Raw genomic sequence first — 23,744 nt, 5'->3', positions numbered from 1 at the left:
AATAAGAGGTCCATTGAATAAACCAGTGTCCTTAATGACTCATACAAAATGTATATATAGTACAGTCCATGCAGTAAGCACAATTCACCAGGGTAGGGGAGTGAAGGGTCTTGACTGTTCCTCCAAAAAATGACACCACACTCTAGTGCTCCCCCCCTTTGGATGAAACACTCACCAGAAACTGGTGAATATAGAGCCTTAAATCCACCAATCAACGGGTGTGCTAATCACTGCTGGGCTGCTCCAAAATCCTCCTTCCTCCAGAGTTCCTCCGCTCAAAGTTCATGCAATTGAACAAAGTGGGGGCAACAATAGTGTAATTCTGCAAACTTTTATTAAAACTACACACAGTAAAACCCCTCTCCCCTCAAGATGTCTACTCACAGGAGGGTAATGGAGTGAAGGCATAAAGGATCAAAATATGCACACTGGATGACCGATTCGAAACTCTCCTGCAATCCCATAGGAATCACGAGAGGGCTCTCAGATGAAGTCGTGAGGACGAAACGTCAGAGCTGATGTGCGCGGTCGCTGAACATTTCGCACAGGACACCATTCGTGATTCCTATGGGATTGCAGGAGAGTTTCGAATCGGTCATCCATCCTGATCAAATATTCTACAACACCTTTGTTAACAGTTCTTTTTGTATAGTAGCTGCTTTGAGACTTTACGTCTTCATAATTCCGTGTTGTTATCTATTGTGTTCTTTTGTGCGCGGGGTGAGCCACTTTATGAGACCTGTTTTTGGTCACCCATATTTTGACTCCTTTGTTTGCATACTTTAAATTGCGTCAGGTTATGTTCCATAGAAGATCCTTCTTGAGGTTAGGGTCAGTAGACTAGGACTCCCCCTCCTGCTTGAAAATCTGAACAAGCAAGTTCAATGCAAAACTTGCATTTTGTAGATACTTTTTGTTTTAGAAGATCATTCATAAATCTTGTATACAATAAAATATTAAAAACATGAAAAATATGATTTAAAAACAAACATACCAAAGCACCTTTGGGGCCAGGCTGACCTGGTATTCCATCTCGTCCAGGTCTTCCTTCTTTTCCAGGAGTTCCTGTTTGTCCTGGGAAACCTTGTTCTCCCTTTTCACCCTTAAGTTTTGGTTCAAAAAACACTTCTCCGGGTTCTCCCTTTGCTCCAGGACTCCCTAGCAGACCTGGATTACCTTGTGCTCCCTTGAAAAGTAAAGTAAGATATTTTTTTTTATTAGCTTAGGATCTCATAGGCCTCAGTTCTTCACTAGACATAGGCATAATTTACTCGCTGTGAATGAGCAATACATTTTGAATGCAGAAACAGTGGTTTTGCATCAGCGTTTAATTTGTAAGGTCAATACAAACACAAGCAAATACTGACTGCAATGAATAATACTCTAAGTTTAACCTCCTAGGCGGTAATCCCGAGCGTGACTCGGGGTTGATTTTTCATTGCAGGATCGGTAACCCCGAGTCACGCTCGGGGTGGATTGCAGAGAGCGCAGCGGTGTTCTCTTACCTTATCCTGGCGATCCAGCGATGATCTCTCATTGCTGAGATCGCCAGCCGAGAGTCCCACCGCTCCTCTGTCCCTCCGTCGGTCTGATCACTTCCTAGTTCCGTTCCCTGCAGCAGCAATGCTGCATGGGAGCGGAACTAGGGAGGGAAATTCAAAAAAAAAAAAAAAAACGTTGCACAAAACACATTTTATATTATATATATATATATATATATATATATATATATATGCATATATATATATATATATATATATATATGCATATATGCATATATATATATATATGCGCATATATATATATGCATATATATATATATATATATATGTATATATGTATATATATATATATGCACACACACACATATATATATATAAAATTATATTATTGATTCAATTATAATTAATGCGTTATATATTATATATATATATATATATATATATATATATATATATATATATATATATACACACATATATCTATATATAATATATAATGCATGAATTATAATCTAATCAATAATATAATTTTATTATATATATTATATATTAAATAATAAAATAATATTATTGATTCGATTATAATTCATGCGTTTGTGTTTCAAATTTATCACATCTGGGATGTCTACTAGAGTCTTGTTTTGGTCAGGTTTAAGTCAGTAATTACTAAGAATTGTAGGCATATAATACATAATGCCAAATTTCCATGAAAACAATTGTACCGCTTTTGGTATGTAATTCCTGACATAATCATACCGCCAGGGAGGTTAATATAAGGACAATAAAGTCTCTAACCTTGTTAGAGAGATTTTTAGAGATTTTTCCTTACTCCTATCTGAACAGAAAGTGACAAGCTAACTTTTCAGTGGGGACACAGACAGCAACACAACACATTGCTCTCACAGGAAGAGGAAATGAGCTAAAATCTCCCCAACAAGGTCAAAGACAGCATTAAAAACTTGACAGGTACAGTATGTACTCTTCCCAGTCATTTTGGCTGGAGTTTTACTAAACAGCCCTAAACATTATAGTCTTTATTACGTTATTTCTAGCCATAATAATGACAAATATATGTGCTCTGATTTATGCTAAATATCAATTTACATTCTTTTTTTAATTCAAATTTCAAAATTAATATCTGAAATGTTCACACATTTAGCACTTTACACATTACAATAAAAACACATTTTTGGCATACTGTTACAAACTTTATATTTTTTTGTATTAATAACTTAATAATAAAAAGTGAATACTTACAGGTGCTCCAGGTAAGCCATCAAAGCCTGGTTCCCCTCTGTCTCCTTTGCTACCTTGCTGACCAGGAGATCCTTGGGAAAAAAACATGTAATGTATAAGGCAAGATGATCCTTTAAAATAAATAATGCAACCAGAAGACTGCTTTCTTTAGAGTCTTATTTTTAATTTTTAATCTGTTCCTGCTGAAAATAGTGGTTACTTTTGAATTGCAGTGAAAGATAAGTTAGTTTCTAATTAGGTATATATAGATCACTGTATACTGTATACTGTATACAACATTTTGCATTTTAAGGCTTTGAAAAGTATTCTGAATTATTGTCATTGGATCCACTGAGCACAGCTTTTTACAGAGCTGTGACAACTATCCCATGTAATTTAGGGCTAATCAGGATCACTGGTATCTTTGATTCAACACTCAGTTCTTAATCAAGAACACTGGCATCTTTGATCTACACTCAAATGAGTGGCACACTTGTCTTACAATACTGGGGTCCTGGATTCCCACCCCTTTTTTTTCCATTTGCATACACTTCCTCAGAAAATCCTAGTATATTTATTGCATGTGTTGGGCTTGCTTAAATTAATAAAAAATGGGCTACATTATAATATGTAATCCTTAACCACTTTCTAGGCCAGGAAATTAGTTAGAACCCCAAACATTATATCTTTTCTGAAAAAAAAGACCCAAAAGAATAAAATGGCATTTGTTGTCATTTTTTATGTCACACCGTATTTGCACACTTAAATAAAATTTACTGTATACAAACACAATATCATACACACTTTTTTGGTAAAATATAAAAGAGGATGTTACTTAGAGTAAATAGATACATAACATGTCACGCTTTAAAAATTGGTGCACGCCCATGGAATGTTGACAATTTAAAAGCATTTACAGGCTACCATTTTAGAGTTAAACAGAAGGTCTGGTCTGGTGCTAGTATCATTGCTCTCACTCTGATGTTCACGGGATACATCGCATGTGTGCTGCGATCACCATTAACAAATGCATGCATGAGCACAGGGGGACAGAGTGCTTAAAATCTTTTTTTTTTTTTAACTTTATTGCTATCACAAACAACTTTCCTTGTAAGAGCATGGGCAGTGGCAGGTACTATTTTTGAAGAGATCTGGGGTCTATTATCTATATGTCCTCAAAAGCATTTGATCAAACTGAAATAGATGTGATCATATGCTTGCCTAGCCAGTAACAGCTAGTAAACAAAGAACCGGAACCAGAAGTGATGAAATCCTCCTCACTTCTGGGATCATTTGTCACAGAGGAAACAGAGGAACACATGTTCCTCATTTTTATCATGTCTGCAGCTGGCTTGTGTGTGTGTGTGTGTGGTGGTCTTGAGTTCCCTGTTGGAACGGGAGAGCCCAAAAATGGCAGCGCCAGAAGGGGGGCCTCCTCTGCACCCTGTAAAAGTGATCAGGTGGATATAGCGTAACTCCAATCACTTTTACAGGAAAGCCCATCACCAGCTGCAAATTTTGATGTTACAGCCATGATCCTGGTATAATCATTTCCTAGCTAGGATGTACAGTATATATACGTACAGCAGTTGGGAAGTGATTAAATAAAGCGTTGGAGATCAGAGAATGAACTTCTGCAGTGCTGTTGATAACTGATAAGTGGTCGAAAAGTTTCAATCACCAGTTCACTTTACTGAGGGTAACATGCTATATGATCATCTGATTACTACATGATTCATTCTTTTCAATGTTGATTATACATGCTTACTAATTATTTTGTTTCTTTCTATTTTTAATAATTTTCTTTTTTGAATTTTGTAAATACTTAAAAAAATATTGTTTATAGTATGTTCTAAACACTAAAAAGGCCAAATAATAGCTCTGAACTAATTAATATCAAATGCTTTAAACATACTAATATTTTAAGGAATGTAGTTTCAGACACCATCGCCATTCAGTTGTAAAAATTATGTCTTACCTGGTTGCCCAGGAGGGCCCTGAGGACCTGGTGGCCCAGGAAGTGGTGATGGCATTGTTTCACATGTTGCACATGCATTTCCTTTGTCACCTAAAACAATTGTATGTATAGTTAAAGCAATGTGCAGGTGATGACAAATCTACATATAAATCTGGGTCATATTTACAACTTTTTTTTTTTCTAGCAACATTTCTTTTAGCGTCAGTGCTTAAAGACTACATATAAATTGTTGGTTACAGAATGGGGGTATCCAAACTATAGACTGCTATAAGATTTTATCCAGCCCACAGGTAGGTACAATTACATATCCTCAATGTGCACAGGTTGAGGATTAAGGTAACCAGAGGCTGTCTATATCAACCCTCCCCCCAGTCTTGAGAGCAGGTAACACCCCTCTGCACCACCCCAAATGTGCTGTCATTGTCTACTTCATGCCCCAGCATTAACTGGAACTTCCTCCATTCAGACCTTCTCCACCTCCCGACTCCCATCCTGCTGCTACAGCCACACTGTGAGCTTTACATTGGTGAGGAGAACTCTGATATGGGCACTGATTTAATGGGGTAATCTAATGGGGGCCCTGATGTAAGGGGGGATTCTGATAGTAACCCTGATATAAGGGTGTCTCGTAAGAGGACCAGATGTAAGGAGGAACCTGATTTTATGGGGGAAACTGTTGGGGACCCTGATGTAAGGGGGATTCTGGTGGAGCCCTTATTTAAGGGAGGACTCTAATGTAACCCTGATATAAGGAGGTCTCTGATTTTGACCAGATGTAAAGTTGACTCTGATGTAAAGGGGGATTTTGATGGGGACCCTGGTGCAAGGGGTCATTTTGATGTAACAGGGGCTCTGAGTGGGACTTTTAGGTTAGGGGGACCTGAATGGAGACCCTGACCATAGTGGAACCTTGATTTAGGGGAGACTCTGATGTGGTCTTTGGTGTAAGGGGGATTCTGATGGAGATCCTGATGTAGGGGAGACTCTGATTGTAACCCTTGTGTAATGGGGACTCATTCATTTATAAAACTGATTTTTTTTTCAGCCTGTGAATATTTGTGAAATATGTGATGAGGTTCTTGTGCTGAAAAGTTGGAGACCCCTTTTGCAGAACTATAGCACAAATTAAGTTGGAGGTAGGACAAAACCTAAAATCTTCAATGCTGTTAAAAGAAAGCATACCTTTCTGTCCCCTTTCTCCTGGGAATCCTTGTTGACCTGGGTTTCCGTCAGATCCACGATCACCAGGCTGCCCTGGAACGCATTCTTGGGTTGGATCTGTTGTTAAGTGAATTCAAGTTTTTAAAAAAGAAAGCAATTAACCAACATAGCTCAACAAACAAAAAGTAGAACATCCTCTATTGCATGATAACTGGCAACAAACAAAACCATAGAGAAGCAGAAGTCTAGAAGGAAAACAATGTTTATAAATGCAATAGAAGTTATGAAGGACCCTAGTGGTTCAGTGTGCCGACACAGCTTAGATGGCTAATTGAATTCAGTCAGTACTGTAGCTGAATTTAAGAGTGGAAAATGTGTTTTTCAGTAACTAAAAATCCAACGTGACAAATACAGTTTAATGAGTTTAATGCTAGGATGGTAGAACTTCTTATCACTTATCTATTTAAAAGGCACCTGCATTGGATAGATACTTAAAACAAAACCTGAGTGAAGGTGAGAGCTCCCCAAAAATCCCTCTCCTTATGCACATATTACTGTGATGTTCTAGTCTTAAAACTACATGTGCATACCCAAAAACGTTTAATGAACCTTCAGATCCCTCTGTGATGCAAAATCCACCCCCCCCCCCCCCCAAAAAAAAAAAAAAAAAAAAGAGCCTAAGAAGAACCTTGAGAAGTCCTGATGGACAGAGAAGAATGGCATTGCAACCATCTCAGATGATGGCAACCCACTATCACCTTTGCCTAATCCAATCCCACAACTCCTGAAACTCCTTTATGCAAATAGTTTGCAATGGCTGCACTTTCTTTCTAATTTGCTTTCACTCAGATTGGAATCCTATAGTGTTAGCATTGCATATGCTGCTTCACAGTTGATCCAGCTTTTATGTTCTCAAATCTGAACCATGGTACTCCTAAAATGTACTGCCTGGAACATAAGGAGACCCTGTGAAAATCTTAAGTGACCCACTAAATTACTATTTAAAACTCGCTTAGAAGGCCAGTTGATCATCCTTAAAGCACCCCGGGGGGCCTGGACCTGTTATCCAAAGAATGGCTCATTTGAATTGTTGGCCCTTAAGCTAGATAAATATGTTTCTCTACATGCATATTTTTACAGAATGTTTCATTTTTTTCTATCATATTATGTACCACCCACCCTTCAACTCCACAGTTTTACAGAATTTATTGGCTTACTATCCTTTCAGACAAGCTGTTTGCTTGGGGGGACTTTAATATGGTTCTAAATTTTCATTTGGACAGACTACCTAATGATACTGAGGATTCTACTTATTTGCATGTGAGATGTGCATAATCCACATATCTGTAATACAATAATCATATACATTCTAAAAATTCCTCATACAAGTCTGTATATGTAGTGAATAAGACTTCACTCTATGCTCTTGCCTGCCCTTGCGTAAAAATGCCCACATGAGTTCCACAACCTTTCTCTCAATGCGCTTGCCTTAAAAGATTGACCTATGAAATAAATAGGTCACAATGTGCTTTCCCATGTAAGAGATCTCAGCTGTCTCTTTAGGGTATCTCCAGATTTACCATCAATCCACCTTTTTTTTGCCAGATCTTGGTATTAGGCTCAACATTATAAAGCAACGCCTCTCCAACAGCTCCTCACTTTAAAGAAATAAAATACCATCATCGCACTTTTCCTCCCTAAAATATGCACTTAATTTAATATGAAAATATTAAAGAATCACACTCACATACATAGTGCACTTAAACGTCAGTGTACAAGCAAAAGGATCACTTTAAATTAAGGGTGCATTGTTCCCTTAAGACCTGGACCCGGTTTGTGTAAAGACATCACAGGCTCTGCAAGCGCATATTTTACGAGATAAAGCACCATTGGGTTATTTTATTTCTTTAAACTGAGGAGCTTTTGGAGAGGTGTTGCTTTATCTTATATATTTTTATATGATTATGTCACGGCATATGTGGATTTTGCACATGTCACATGAAACTAAGTAGGATAAATGTTGTGTTTGTTTTTTCTACTAGCATTGTTTTGTATAGCACATTCATATACAGCATATGTTCAAAGAGAAGTACAGTGAACCTATTTAATTAGTATAGGGTTGCAATTGAGAGACAGATATAGGTAGGTTGCATCACATCTAAAGACATAGGCTGTCAAAGTCTGGGTGATAGCACTAACTAAACTGAATGCCCCTATCCTAAACAAATATGCTCATGTTTGGGAAAATGACTTTTTTCCTGAATTTCATACAGTTCCAGAACCAGTTTTTGACCTCTGGTTGGAATAACATATTTGCATCATATTTTACCTAGAGGACACATCAAACCTTTTAGCAAAAGGATGAATTTGCCCCTTTCAAATAATGATATAATTGCTATGTCAAATGTGTTGTGCAGTTGTAGCACAGATTGTAAATAATGTGGGAGGTGCACCTGACAACCTCCAGAACATTGGGGCATCTGTAAATTTTGGTCCCATCTCACTTCCTTCCCTCTCCTGCTTCTCCTGACTTCTTGGGATATTTTACCCAATCCTGGCTCTCTGCTATCTTACTTTCAGCCCCACACCAATTACGCTCCTCAACACCCTCTTATCCAGTCTTCATCAACCCTCTGCTGCCTTTACCTCTATGCTTCATTCCCCTGTCGAACCGCCTACTGGCTCATTCATTGCCCAGGGCATGGTCATTAAAAAACAAGATAGATGCAATTAATGAGGAGATCACTACTGTCCAGTTGTCTCCTTTTATAAACAAATCATCTCTACCAACACATTAACCACTCTCTTTTTTTGACCCTGCCTCTACAGAGTAGATTACTACATTTTTGCCTGACACCCACTTAGCTCACCATTTCAGTCGCCTTGCACATCACTAATCTTCTAACTGACCTGTATCAGTATGGATGTCAAATCACTTCCTAAAACTCAATATTTCAAACATTGAGCTCATAATTCTGAGCAATGGAAAATGAGATGAGTTAGTGGAGGTCCTCAGATTTGTCTCCTCTGAGATGCCAGACAAGCTCTTTCAGCTACTTACTCTCCACAGACTGTGTTGAACTCTGTTACAACTATCTACATTTAAACCCTCCCTAAGATCCCTATGCCTGAAATGTCATGTATCTGTGGGTACTCTTTGGCATATATTATGGGAATGCCCCCTTGTATATTAGTATTGAAAGCAAATTGTTAAATTTCTGTATGAAAGGGGGTCCTCAGTGATACCAGACGCTGGGTTTGTTATGCCTATTGAACAATCTGGGAAACCTTGAGCTAAATTAAATATGGCTCAACTTTTCTACATGTCTAGTCACTGTCAGCTAATGTCAGTGCTACTATCCTCCATAAGAAATGTATCTAGCTAATCTTCTTTCATAATTTCTGTATGAAGAAAAGGGGGTCCTCAGTGATACTAGGCCCAAGGTTATGCCTTTTGGATATTGTGGGAAAACTTGAGCTAAAGTAACTATGACTTTTCTACATGTTTTGTCAATGACAAGAGAGCACTGGACTGCTGATGTCAATGCTACTATCCTCTATAGTAAATTTATCTATATTCACAGATGCCTCATTCTTTTTTATTTATATCAATATAACTACAGGCGGTCCCTGGGTTACAACCATCCAACTTATAAATGACTCCTACTTACAAACACAGGGAGACAACAGGAATTTAGAGAAAATCTCCCCCCAGGAAGGGAAATTCACTCCTGTAAGAGTTCTCATGGGAAAAAGGTGTCTCCACTGAAACTTTATCACCAATCCTTGTTTCCACAACAACCCAAAATGTTCAAAATCCAGTTGTCATAGGGACAGAAAGTGAGGGGAAATCTTCTGAACAGGGGTACAGACAGAAAAACAAATGGTACAGGGGTGTTACCCCTTCCCTGTGCTATCCAAAAAACGTAAAAACTATTCTTTTGGCTGGAGCTACACTTAAAAAAGTTACCTGTTCCGTCTTACAAACAAATTAGACTTAAGAACAAACCTACAGACCCTATCTTGTTTGTAACCCAGGGACTGCCTGTATACAGTATTTGTACCTGTTATTTACCTTGTTATTCTATGTTTTGTACCACCTGTTAAAATAAAGTTGTACAGAGCCTCTTTTTTATATGTGAAATATATAAATAATCATTTTTTGAAAGTGAAATATTAGGCACTTTTGGGTGCTTATCATAGGCTCTGCGTTTTGTGGAGGGCCTGGGTACACTGTTCAGGTTCTGAATACAAGTTCTATTTAAAAGCTCTGGTCTGCTTCTCCCACACCCACCTTTTGTGCCATTGCTGTGATAAACAGCCTCACTAAGAAAAAGTTATGCATGTGAAAGGGCAGACCAGAGCTCAAAAGTACATGTCTTTCCAGGTTTTAAAGCTTCTTGGGTTTTCTGAACCAAAGCGTAACCTGCATTTAGAGGTATATACTTTTCCTAGCAATTGTAAGTTTTGGCACTTTAAATCAACTACAAATACACTGTAGTATTATTTACTAGTACTATATTTGTTCTTACTTTGAAACCAGGGTCAGCGCTTTTTAGACTGTAGCTAAGAGAATATGTCTTTTTAGTTATTTATATCTTTGATGAAGCGGAATCCTTGATTAAAACAGTCATATAATGGGCCATCTTAAACTGTATAACCCTTTATTAACAATGCACTGCATGAGAATAACATCAGTGTAATATGAATATATTTTAGCAATGAAGGCAAATTATTTTACATTTCAGTAATTTTTGTAACAACAAATGACAGTATTAAAAATCATGTACACCATAAATACTGAACAGTTTAAATGCTAATGACAAAAATTGAACTGTTGTTTCCTGTCCTTACCAATGGGGCCTGGTGGACCTGGAAATCCTTGAGGCCCAGTTGGACCTTGTATGCCCTTCTCCCCTGGTAGAGATAAACCAGGCAATCCAGGATCACCTTTCTCACCCCTATCCCCTGTAAAGCCTGGTTCTCCAGATAATCCTGGAACAGATGTCCCTAAAAGAAAACACATTTTTAAAAGTCTAAGTAAACCATAACAAAGCACTGCTTTTATTTGCTTTGTTAAATATACCACTGAAAAGTATTTGGTTATATCTGTTCCATAATTGCAGAGAAATACCTATTGATCTTGTCCAGCATCTTGCCTGTCTGTGATGCATTCTTATCAGTTATATTGTTCCCAGCATGCTCTGTGGACTACGGAACATCTTACCCACACAGTGGGGAAAATAGTTATTTGATCCACTGCAGATTTTGTAGGTTTGCCCACTTATAAAGAAATTAAGGGTCTATAATTTTTATCATAGGTGTATTTTAAATGATAGAGACAGAATATCAACCAAAAATCCAGAAAAAAAACACATAAAACAAATGCTATAAATGTAATAAAGTTGCAGTTCAGTGAGTAAAATAGGTATTTGATCCCCACGCAAAACATGACTTAGAACTTGGTGGAGAAACCCTTGTTGGCAAGCACAGAGGTAAGATGTTTCTTGCAGTTAGTGACTAGGTTTGCACACATCTCAGAAGGGATTTTGGTCCTCTCTTCCCTAAAGATCTTCTCTAAACCATTAAGGTTTCTTGACTATGTCTTGGCAAGTGGAAGTTTCAGCTCCTTCCATGATTTTTCTATAGGATTAATGTCTGGAGACTGACTAGGCCACTCCATTAACTTTATGTGCTTCTTCTTGAGCTACACCTTTGTTTCCTTGGCAGTATGTTTTGGGTCATTGTCATACTGGAAGACCCATCCACGACCCATCTTCAGTTTTCTCGCTGAGGGAAGAAGGTTTTCATCCAAGTTCTTACATTACATGGCCCTGTCTATTGTCCCCTCAATGTGGCAAAGTCGGCCTGGACCTTTAGCAGAGAAACAGCCCCAAAGCATCATGTTTCCACATCCGTGCTTGACTGTAGGGATGGTGTTCTTAGGGTCATAGTCAGCATTTTTCTTCCTCCAAACACGGCGAGTCGAGTTAATGCCAAAGAACTTAATTTTTTGTCTCATCTGACCACAGCACTTTCTCACAATCCTTCTCTGAATCATTTAGAAGTTCATTAGCATGACTGTACATCATGTCCCTTCTTGAGAAGGGGGACTCACTGTGTTTGGAGGAAGAAAAAATCATGTTTTGCTTTGGGATCAAATACTTATTTTACTCACTAAACTACAACTCAATATATAGCATTTGTTTTATGTGTTTTTTTCTGGATTTTTGGTTGATATTCTGTTTCTATCCTTTAAAATACACCTATGATAAAAAATGACCGACCCTTCATTTCTTTGTAAGTGGGCAAACCTACAAAATCTGCAGGGGATCAATTAATTATTTTCCCCACTGTATGTTGTGGAAAATAGGGGAAGGTGTTCTGTAGTCATTTTTTTTTTTTTTTTTGGGGGGGGAGATGCTGCTCCACTATAGATACAGTATAGCAAATGAGTGTTGTCTCCTGAGGACAAGAAGTGTGTTACTGACAGGATCAACAGGTAAAAGTAAAGGCAACAAATAATAAAAAATAAATAAAAATGAATACAGCCACCACATGTAAGGAGTGGTAAGCTCAAAATTGTTACATTTGTGTTGTTGGGTTTAGATATACTTATATCCTTTTGCCACCCACATATGGCATACAGTGGAAACAGTGGGGGGTTTACACACATTATTGTAGCAGCCAGGACTATATGTAAATCTGACAAGCAAGCTGTCAGTTTGCTCCCCGTGCACACATCCACATGTGGTCTGCATGGTGGGTGTCACTAAGTAAAGGGGAGGGAAATCAGCAAACATACATTCCCTGTTCTCCTGGTCTGATGACCGATGTAGCTGGGGAAGAAGTTAATAGAGCATGGGCTTTTTAATCGTCACCTATGGAAAATTTAGAGTACTGAAGTTTGTCACTGTAGAAGGAGCGCACACAGTTTTAAAGTTTGATGTTCTGGGTATTTTTTTAATGAGGGGTAAACTCTTCTTTTATAATTTTTCAACAATTGGGTAATATATTGAATTTGTGTGCCTTAAAACTAACTATAGTATATTTTTTAATTGAAATTTTAAAATGTAAAAAAAAATGTTTAAACGATAAAACATTACACTAATATCACGTGACATAAAAAAGTGGAACTACCACTATTCTTTTCTCCATGGTGTTTGCTTTCAAAAGATATCAAATGTTTTGGGGAGTTTAAGTAATCTTCAGACCTAATATAGTTTTTGAAACGAGTCTGCAAAATAAAAATAAAAAAAATGCAAGGACGGCTCTGGCAGCAAAAGGGTTAGGTAGATGATTTGGTTTTTTTTCATGCTGTGATATACTGAGGTATTAAGCAAAGCATAGTAGAATTAGATTAGGCAGTGCTATAGATACAGCAATCTGTATATACAGAAACCAAAATTCTTAATCAACTAACACAGACAAATAGAAAGGCACAATTTATTTTACCATATTTATGCACAATATTTATTTAAAAAAAAATGATGGCATTTTTTAGAGGTTACCTGGTGGTCCAGGCACTCCTTGTAATCCAGGTTGACCTAAAAACAACATATACATTTTAGTTTTTTTTTTTTTTTAACCAGTAGTATAGCAAAGGATTTAACCTTTTTATGATGTTAATATAAAGCAGTTACTCATCTTTACTATTAATAAAAAATCTGCACACAAAATAATAAAAAAGCAATAGCATAAAATAAATACAAGGTATACATTTTTGTAAGTATTAGAGTCAGGAAGAATAACTAACTGTAATTGTAAAATGTAGAAATTGTGTTTATTTTTTATTTATCTGATAACAATGAATTGTGATCAGTAACTGTAGATCTAATTCAAGAAACCAACACACATCATAAAATATCAGCATTACAACTTATGAGATTTATTGCACTTAAGGTAGACAGGTCCATACTCTCCCATGCCATTTTGTCTGACACCACTGACATCTACTCCATCACTTCTTCCAAACTGGCATCTTCTCTTTAACCATTGATTATTTAGCTCCCAAGCATACATACTGGAATTACATTATCCAAATGCCCAGCTATGTTCTTACATTGCTAGCACACAGGTAAAGCAGTTTTTTTGGAAACAGAAGTCTTATCTGAAAAAACAAAACTACTTGCTAGCATTTTTTGTCAATTTAGTTACAGTTTAAATTTGAACTCTGGGACAAGCAATTATTGTCTAAATGCAAGAGGCATGCATATTCCTACTTTATTCTTGGTGTGCTTTATGTACAGTATTTCTTCAATACAGCAATCCAGTGTGAAATGTTATAATAAAGACTGGTTATTGCTGTTCTCTCTCTGTGCTGGGTGACTGGTCTTGTATCTGCCCCCCTCCAGTAGTTTTTTTTTGCATACAGACTGTAGTGGGTGGAGATGCTGGGTCCTACCCACAGCTCTTCTCTCTGCACAGGCTATGTGCAGCACAGTAATATGATGTCAACAATTTTATCAGATAATAATTGGATTTTAAAAAGCATTTGGGGCACATATAGTGGAAAAGTGCTTTCATATATATTGTGGCTATTGAGGAATACATTTGAAATTAAAGTTTTTTGCGCCTGGAGTTCATCTATGAAGCAATATACAAGGTTTGACAAAATAATGGAGATGCTACATGCAAAAAGAGTTAAAGTGCACGTCCAGGCAAAACCTTGTTTGAATAAAGTGGGGAAAGGGTTAGAACCCATGTCAGGTTTTTGCTGCTATCCAGGGCTCTATTAAGGACATTTACCTTCAATTCCTGTCCTCCTGACAATGTTTACTAGACAGGATATGAGGGGAACTCTCCAATGGCAGAAGAGAAAAAAAGATGCTGTTAGTTAATTATTTGTGTCTATGTCCCTGTAGCAGATTTTCCCTCACTTCTTGGCTAATGAAACTGTAGTCAGCAAACAGGAGGTGATGCAAAAATCTCTATAATGGTGTTTAACATAGCAGTAAAACATGCCAGAAGTTCTAATCCTTTCCCATTCCCCCAAAATATTTTGGCTGGAGATATATTTTATGGTTATTACACTATAAATGCGAACAGAGTTGCAATAGTAGCTATGGCTGGTTGATTACCAATTAGCAGTATATGTGAACTAAAAGTGATGTATAAGACAAAAAAAAAAAAAGAGCGCACATCTCATAGTGCAACACCGTGAGAAAGATTTAATAATGAAAACCAGGATGCTGGAGCTGATGTGAAGTCCTCGCAAGGGACGTCTAAATCGCCATCTTGGCCACAGGCTGGGGAAAAGCGATAGATGCTGCTGGAGATACCGACACTGCAGGAAAAGAGGACAGGAGCCGCCGGGGTCCAGGAACCATCCAGAAAATCACCTGTAGTACACTGCATTGCACCCCTGGTGATAGGAACACGTTTCAAAGCCATCTTTATGCACCAGATAAAGGGAGGTTGATAAAGAAGCTAAATTGCTTTGTTACAAGGGGAGCATTGCGGTGTACTACAGGTGGTTTTCTGGATGGTTCCTGAACGGTGGCAGCTCCTGTCATCTTTTACTGCAGCCTCTGTATCTCCAGCATACGTGTAAGGTGTTCTGTTCAGGTGTCAGAACTAAGGGTTGGTTAAATGGTCAGTACAATAATTTAGGGATTCAGAGGTAAAAAGTGTTAGCATACAAGGTTTGTATTATATCAGCAACAAATACTATATGTCATTGTTGTGTGCCTATTACATTGTATGACCACTGGATGGCAGTGTTACATTTGTGAGTTCATGTTCTGTCTATGCCTCAAAGAGTAATAAAGAAGAGTTCCTGCTCAGAACAGGAAGCAGTGTTCAGTGAAACAACAGACTGTCTGCCTGTGAATTGTTTTAGCCCCAAAAGGTTATATCTAACAGGTTATGGGCCCAGGACATGTTACAGAAGCCCAGGATATAATACAGATTACCCCTGGATATAGCCAGATACAGTGAGCTAAAGCAAGTGAGTACAGAAGACAGCAACAGAAAGACAAACAGCAGAAATGGCTGCTGCCATCCCCTCAGCAAAGTTCTCCATTGCAAATCTGACAAATCAGAACTACCAATCTTGGAAATTCAAGATGAAAATGCTGCTTATAAGAGAAGGTACGTGGAAATGTATAAATGAATCAAGACCTGCACAGCCCACAGAGGAGTGGTTAGACAGAGATCAGAAAGCACAGAGCATGATCTCCCTGTGCATAGATGATGATCAAATCATACATATATGTAACTGTCAGACTGCTAAAGACATGTGGGAAGAGTTACAGAAAGCACATGAAAGAGTTAATCTCAGCAATAAACTGTATTTAATCAGAAAGCTCTATCAAACTAAGCTACAGAAAGACCAGGACATGCAGGACTATATAAGACAGACCTTAGAGATGGTGGAGAGACTGAGAGGGATTGGAGAAGAAATAAAAGATTTCCATGTTGCAGCGCTTTTATTAAGTGGACTTCCTGAAAGTTATGAGACACTTGTCACAGCACTAGATGCACGTCCAGATGATGATCTGACACTGGAATATGTTAAAGGCAAGCTTGTGGATGAATACAAGCGCAAAACTGAAAGCATGAGTAATGTGAGTGTGTGTTCAGAGACAGCTTTAAAGACAAAATTCAAAAATAAACACAGTAATGTGCAGCTAGAAAAGCGGGAATGCTTTGTGTGCAAGAAACCAGGACACCTAAAAGCAGATTGTAGAATCTGGAAAGCTAGAATGCAAAAACAAAGTGAATTGCAACAAGCTAAGAATGTCATAGAAACAAAGGAGTATGCATTCGGATCCAAAAATGGTGTCACCTCTGTGCAAGCATGGTGTGTGGACTCAGGTGCTACAAGTCACATGACAAATGACCGAAGTTTCTTCACTCAGCTTGATGAAAGCAAAACAGAAGGGATAACTACAGCTAATGGACAATTTATGAAATCAGTGGGAATAGGAGATGGCTTTCTATACTGTCCTATCTCTCCAGATATCACTAAAAAGATCCATATGAGGAATGTTCTGTATGTGCCAGATCTTGAAAGCAACCTTTTGTCAGTAAAGAAACTCACTAACCAAGGCAATGTAGTCACATTTCAGGGTGACAGTTGTATCATAACAAAAGGGGATTGCTTGCTTGCAAAGGATAACATCATAGATGAACTCTATCAGCTGAACTGCAGTGAAATGGTTAAAATAGCCAAAGAGGATAAACATTCAAACTGCATCCACACTTGGCACAGACGATTGGGGCACAGAAATTCTGATACAATAAAGAAAATAGTTGAGAATAACTATGCAAGTGGTATTAAGATTAATCCATGTGATCACATAATGATTTGTACCAGCTGTATTAAAGGAAAAATGGCAAGGACACCTTTTCCCAAGCAGACCAACAGCAAATCCCAAAAACCTCTGGACTTAATACATTCAGATCTTTGTGGTCCAATGAAAACTATGACTCCAGGAAAGAAAAAATACTTCCTGACCTTCATTGATGATTACTCCAGATATACCACAGTATTTCTACTTCACAATAAAGATGAAGTGCCAGAGAAATTAGAAGAGTATCTCGCTCAAGTAAATAATATTTTTGGCGGAATGCCCAGAGTACTACGAACAGATAATGGCTCAGAATATACAAGTGGTAAAACACAAGCCATTCTCAGGAAGCATGGAATTATGTTCCAGACAACAGTTCCATATAACCCAGAGCAAAATGGAGTTGCAGAGAGAATGAACCGCACACTGTGTGAAAGTGGGAGGAGCATGCTATTTGATGCTGATATGCCAACTACATACTGGGGAGAAGCTATCACAACTGCATGTTATCTTCAAAATCGTTTGCCGGGAAAAGCAACAACAAAAACTCCATATGAACTGTGGAACAAAAGGAAACCAGATTTAAGACACATCAGAATTTTTGGAAGTAAAGCCTATGTACACATTCCAAAAGAAAAACGTACAAAATGGGATGCATGTGCAAAAGAAGGTGTACTTGTGGGGTACAGTGAATCTCAAAAAGGATACAGGATTTTACATCAAGACACGAACAAAGTAACAGTCAGCAGAAGTGTGTTTATTGATGAAAGTTCTGTGTGCTCAAAGTTTGAACAACAGACTCAAACTTTTCAAACTGAGAAAGAATCAACATCAGTCACTCAAGAAAATAAGGAAAGTGATACAGAAATAGAAATAACTGCAGAAGAATCAAAACCTGAAACTGAACCAGAAATACCTTCAGTCAGAAAATCAACCAGAATCAATAAAGGTGTTCCAGCTGAACGTTTATCTTACATAGCTCGCAGAGCTGTTCAAACTGAACCAGGTTCATGGAAAGAGATGCAGAAACTGCCAATGCATGAGAAACAAGTATGGTATAAAGCCGCTGATGAAGAAATGACATCACTCAAAGATCTCCAGACATGGACACTTTCAGAGCTACCTCAAGGTAAACATGCCATAGGATGTAAATGTGTTTTTAAAACCAAATGTAACTCTGAAGGGAAAGTCTGTCGGTACAAGGCAAGGCTGGTTGCTAAAGGTTACTCACAGAAGTTCGGTGAGGACTATGATGCTACTTTTGCTCCAGTTGCTAAACAAAGTACTTTCAGAACACTAATGACAGTGGCTGCCATGCGTACAATGATTGTGAAACATCACGATATTAAGACAGCTTTTCTTAATGGTGATATTGAAGAAGAAATTTACATGTCACAGCCAGAAGGATATTTGAAAAAGGGACAAGAGCATCTTGTCTGCAAGTTGAATAAATCTCTTTATGGCCTTAAACAATCAGCTCGAGCATGGAACCTGAAGATTAATCAAGTTCTACTAAATGAAGGATTTACAAGAAGCAAAGCTGATCCGTGCCTATATGCTAAACAAGTAGACACTGAGTGGATGTATCTGCTAATTTATGTAGATGACCTGGTCATTGCTCACAAAAACGACAATGAAATTGCAAAGTTAACAGGAGTACTCAACAAGCACTTTGAAACTAAAGACCTAGGTGAAGTGACATATTATCTTGGAATTGACATCCGGCGTGAGAAAGATGGAAGTTTCCTGTTGAATCAGAGTGCAAAAATTGAATCAATTCTTCAGCAATTCAATATGACAGAGGCGAAAGGAGCAAGCACACCTATGGATACAGTCTATCCAAAGTTAGAAGGAGAAGATGATCTTCTCACATCCAATGAACAATACAGACAAGCAGTGGGGGCACTTCTCTATATTGCAACCACTACACGTCCAGACATTGCAGCCAGCATGTCTCTTCTTTGCAGGCGAGTTGATAAACCACGTCAAAGAGACTGGGATGCGATCAAAAGAGTTATGAGATATCTGAAACAGACAAAAGACTTAAATTTGAAACTATCAGCAAGTGGTGGTTTAAACCTCGTGGGATATGTGGACTCCGATTGGGCAGGTGATCACAGCACACGCAAATCCACAAGTGGTTACTTATTAAAATTGGGAGACAGTCCTATATCATGGTCCAGCAAGAAACAGATGTCAGTGGCATTGTCCTCTACAGAAGCTGAATACATATCTGCAGCTTATGCCAGTCAAGAAGTTGTGTGGTTACAGCAATTACTCAAGGATCTCGGAGAAGCAACATCAGAACCTACCGTCTTATTTGAGGATAATCAGGGTTGCATTAAGCTTGCAACAAGTGAGAAAATTAATGGAAGAACCAAGCACATCGATGTCAGACATCATTACATTCATGACTTAGTTGATCAGAAAGTGATTGTACTTGTGTATTGTGAGTCGGAGAAAATGATTGCTGATGCTTTGACAAAGCCACTAGCTAGAACCAGATTTGTGGATCTTAGATCAGAAATGGGATTGACATAGATAGTAGTTGTTGAGTGGGGGTGTTAGCATACAAGGTTTGTATTATATCAGCAACAAATACTATATGTCATTGTTGTGTGCCTATTACATTGTATGACCACTGGATGGCAGTGTTACATTTGTGAGTTCATGTTTTGTCTATGCCTCAAAGAGTAATAAAGAAGAGTTCCTGCTCAGAACAGGAAGCAGTGTTCAGTGAAACAACAGACTGTCTGCCTGTGAATTGTTTTAGCCCCAAAAGGTTATATCTAACAAAAAGTAAAACATAGCAATTTATTGTGAATAGTATTTAAGTAATTACAGTACCGTGCAGATATTGGCTTAGCCTTTTTATATGTGACCAGTATAAACACAAAAAAACATAGAAAAAACAAGACATACAACGTGAAACATTAAACATTTAACAGGGTACCGGCCGGTGCATAATATGACATCACTAGGGTATTTATAATCAAAAATAATTAATTCTGGCGGTGTACACCGTTTCTGTATCCTCCTATGATGTGTGTCTGTGGACTTGTGGGGGAATTGATAGTCAGTCGTTTTTATGCTTAATGAAGCAGGGTGAGTGGGGGTTCACGGTGGTGGGTAGCTGGGTGTAATTCCTTCCCCACTTAAAAATATTTACATAGTCCGAGGGTATGGCAGTATCTTTTTTCTCTTTACTCCGAGTCTATTCTATGACTCGTGGTCAGGTCGGCAATTTCCTAGATTTCCAACTGCTTCCCTCTCAAGGTGTAAATGAAGTGTCAGGTTTCAGCGGATCATTGGTTGGGGATAGTTCATATTAATGTTAGGTATGTCCTTAGTGAGCTGGTTGTTTTGGAGGTTTTGCAGAGTGTATCTCCTTTTATGTTTGCGGCACTAATGGAGGGGTGTCAGGTGGTTTAAGTATGTCGCCGTTTCTCGGGGACTATGCAGAGTGTGTGTCTGTGTTGCTTGATTACGGGATATCTCGGTATTTAGCCCCGTCTCAACAGAGACACTCTGTCAGCCGGACGGCTGATTCTCCACCCCTCTTCCTGGACGGTGTTGTGTTTTCACTTACCTGACCTCCGACTCCTTGCCGCACTGCTCTGCTTCCCGTCCTCCGCTGAGATACCGCTGAAGTGCCTGGTTCGTGTGCTGCTTCCGATCCTCCGGCTCCCGCTGGCTCCCCCGCCGTCCACGTCTGTGACACTGCTCGTTGCACTGGTCAGGGAATGATGACGTCAACGTGTTTCGCTTCTCCGATTGGCGTAGCTTCGTCTGGACGTAATCTAACCCGCCTCCTGTGCCCTTTAAATACATGTCTTCACAGGTGATCGGGTTAAACATTGATTGAATCAGGGAGTTTTTGTGAATCAAGGTTACACATCGAGTGATTTGTTAAAGGGCTTTAAACCTTCGTGCATTCTAAGCATAGCATAATCTATAGGTCAGTTTTACAGGCTTATTTAATCCTGGACATTTTCCATTTGCTAGACATGTTTCTAAAGTTTCCGTTTATTTTCAGTGAAAGTTTTTTTCCCCCTCTTTTCTTATCTTTATGGACGATGTTACAACATATCTGTCCATGTATGGCAATTTTTCTGACTATTTACTTTTTATCGTTTTATACACAATTTTTTCTGGAAAAGAGGGGGAGAGAAAAAAAGGGGGGAATATATTTGGACATGACTGGGTGTCGAGACTTACTGACAACAAAGACATTGACTCATGTACTGGTTTTTTAAAGAACATGTGTATTTTTTATTTTTATTCTTAATTCTAGTTTTGACGTGGGGATAGATTTGTGTTGGATTACTTGGTTCTGTCCTCTCTTTATCGTGTATGGCTTACTTTTTTGGGACATGGTTGTTTAACACTTTATTCACAACATTCTCTGATAGGGGAATTTAATTCCCTCTTTCTTTTGATCTTGTTAAAATTTGGCAGCTCTTGTTATCTTTCCAGGAATGCCTGAAAGTTCATTTCTGTATTTAACCCTATGGGGGTAAGGCTATTTAAATTAAATATCCACCATTTTTCTTTTTGCAATAAGATTCGGTTGAAGTCGCCTCTTCTGGGTGAGATTTTTAGTTCATAAATTCCTTTAATCTTTGTATCTTGTAAGTTTCCGTTGTGGTACTGGGTGTAATGCCTGGCTAGAGGTTTATCCGGATTTTTTTCTCGTATCTCTCTCATATGTTCACCAATGCGTATTTTTAGTTGTCTCTTTGTTTTTCCAATATAATTTTTCTTGCATGGGCATGTTATCATATAGATTACTTTTGTTGTCGCACAGTTTATTAAGTTGCGGATTTTGTATTCTCTTTCCCCTGTGGCATCATGGAAGGTGTCTGTCCTGTCTATAAATGGGCAGATTTGACTTCTACCGCATGCGAACATGCCTTTACTTCTTGGGGTTTTCATTAGCCATGTATCATCCACTTCCTTTGAGAATTCGGATCTAGTCAAAATGTCTTTCAGATTTCTTGCTCGTTTTGCAACCATGTTTGGGTTGGGGCCTACTATCTCTTTTATAGTTGGTGTGTTATTTAGGATGCCCCAGTGTTTCTTTAGGGTCTCACGTACCGCTTCCCATTGTGTTCCATATTGTGTAATAATTCTTGTTGTTCCAATGGCGTCTTTTTTCACTGGGCTTTTTCTTGTCAGGAGATCTTTTCTTTCTCGTTTGCTTGCTTTTTCTTTAGCCTTCCTCAGTTGTTTGTGCGAGTATCCTCTCTCCCGGAATCTCCTATAGAGATCTTTGCTTTCCTCATAGTAGTCGTTTTGTTTTGAACAGTTCCGTTTGATTCTTAAAAATTGGCCTGTAGGTATTCCGTTTTTTAGCCATTGAGGATGGTGTTTCAGTAAGGTGTTTGCTGCTGTCGCTTTACGGAAAGTGTTTGTTGTTAGTCTGTTGTTTTGTTTGCTAATCCATAGGTCTAGGAATGATATCTTGGTTTGGTCATAGGTATAGGTTAGATGTATGTTCCGGTCGTTTATGTTAAGGGTTTGGATAAATGTGTGCAAAGTCTCAATGTCCCCTCTCCAGACCATTAGCACATCATCTATATACCTTAACCAAGTGTGTGCATGTCTTTTGTATTCATTCATTAGGAATTCATTTTGATGGCTAAATTCTGCATAATGCTTTTCCAGGAAGCTTTCCACTGCTTTTATTCCCCATTCATGGGGTATCGAGGTGTAAAGGGTCCCTTTAGCCATCAAAATGAATTCCTAACTGATCTTATCAGATTTGCCCTAGATAACAATAACTTCCAATTTGTCTCCAGGTATTATAAACAAATCCAAGGTACGTCTATGGGAGCATCCTGGGCGCCGGCCTACGCATGCCTACACCTAGGTCTATGGGAAGAGGAACTGGTATACCCAAATGAAATATACAAAAGACATGCACACACTTGGTTAAGGTATATAGATGATGTGCTAATGTTCTGGAGAGGGGACATTGAGACTTTGCACACATTTATCCAAACCCTTAACATAAACGACCGGAACATACATCTAACCTATACCTATGACCAAACCAAGATATCATTCCTAGACCTATGGATTAGCAAACAAAACAACAGACTAACAACAAACACTTTCCGTAAAGCGACAGCAGCAAACACCTTACTGAAGGCCGACAGCCACCATCCTCAATGGCTAAAAAACGGAATACCTACAGGCCAATTTTTAAGAATCAAACGGAACTGTTCAAAACAAAACGACTACTATGAGGAAAGCAAAGATCTCTATAGGAGATTCCGGGAGAGAGGATACTCGCACAAACAACTGAGGAAGGCTAAAGAAAAAGCAAGCAAACGAGAAAGAAAAGATCTCCTGACAAGAAAAAGCCCCGTGAAAAAAGACGCCATTGGAACAACAAGAATTATTACACAATATGGAACACAATGGGAAGCGGTACGTGAGACCCTAAAGAAACACTGGGGCATCCTAAATAACACACCAACTATAAAAGAGATAGTAGGCCCCAACCCAAACATGGTTGCAAAACGAGCAAGAAATCTGAAAGACATTTTGACTAGATCCGAATTCTCA

The 23,744-nt window shown here is 38.4% G+C and overlaps 1 protein-coding gene and 1 pseudogene across 2 annotated transcripts in view; one reads left to right on the top strand and one right to left on the bottom strand.

Annotated features, from left to right (window-relative positions):
• COL4A1 (collagen type IV alpha 1 chain) overlaps positions 1–23,744 on the bottom strand; it is a 120,761-nt gene that overhangs the window by 76,250 nt on the left and 20,767 nt on the right. Inside the window, exons 12-17 of the mRNA XM_082244772.1 lie at positions 13,389–13,424; positions 10,732–10,887; positions 5,899–5,994; positions 4,717–4,806; positions 2,760–2,830; positions 995–1,186 (exon numbers count right to left, since the gene is read on the bottom strand). Of these exons, the coding sequence (XP_082100898.1) occupies positions 995–1,186; positions 2,760–2,830; positions 4,717–4,806; positions 5,899–5,994; positions 10,732–10,887; positions 13,389–13,424 (641 nt within the window). The remainder of the gene's footprint in view (positions 1–994; positions 1,187–2,759; positions 2,831–4,716; positions 4,807–5,898; positions 5,995–10,731; positions 10,888–13,388; positions 13,425–23,744) is intronic.
• On the top strand, positions 18,966–19,590 carry LOC309545564 (annotated as a pseudogene). The gene has a single exon. The product of its transcript is annotated as an uncharacterized misc_RNA (transcript).

The sequence above is a fragment of the Pelophylax lessonae genome (genome assembly GCF_965119305.1).
Source record: "Pelophylax lessonae genome assembly, chromosome: 2".
In the NCBI taxonomy this organism is placed as follows: domain Eukaryota; kingdom Metazoa; phylum Chordata; class Amphibia; order Anura; family Ranidae; genus Pelophylax; species Pelophylax lessonae.
The sequence above is the reverse complement of the archived record's forward strand: the minus strand, read 5'-3'. Positions and strand labels throughout refer to the sequence as shown.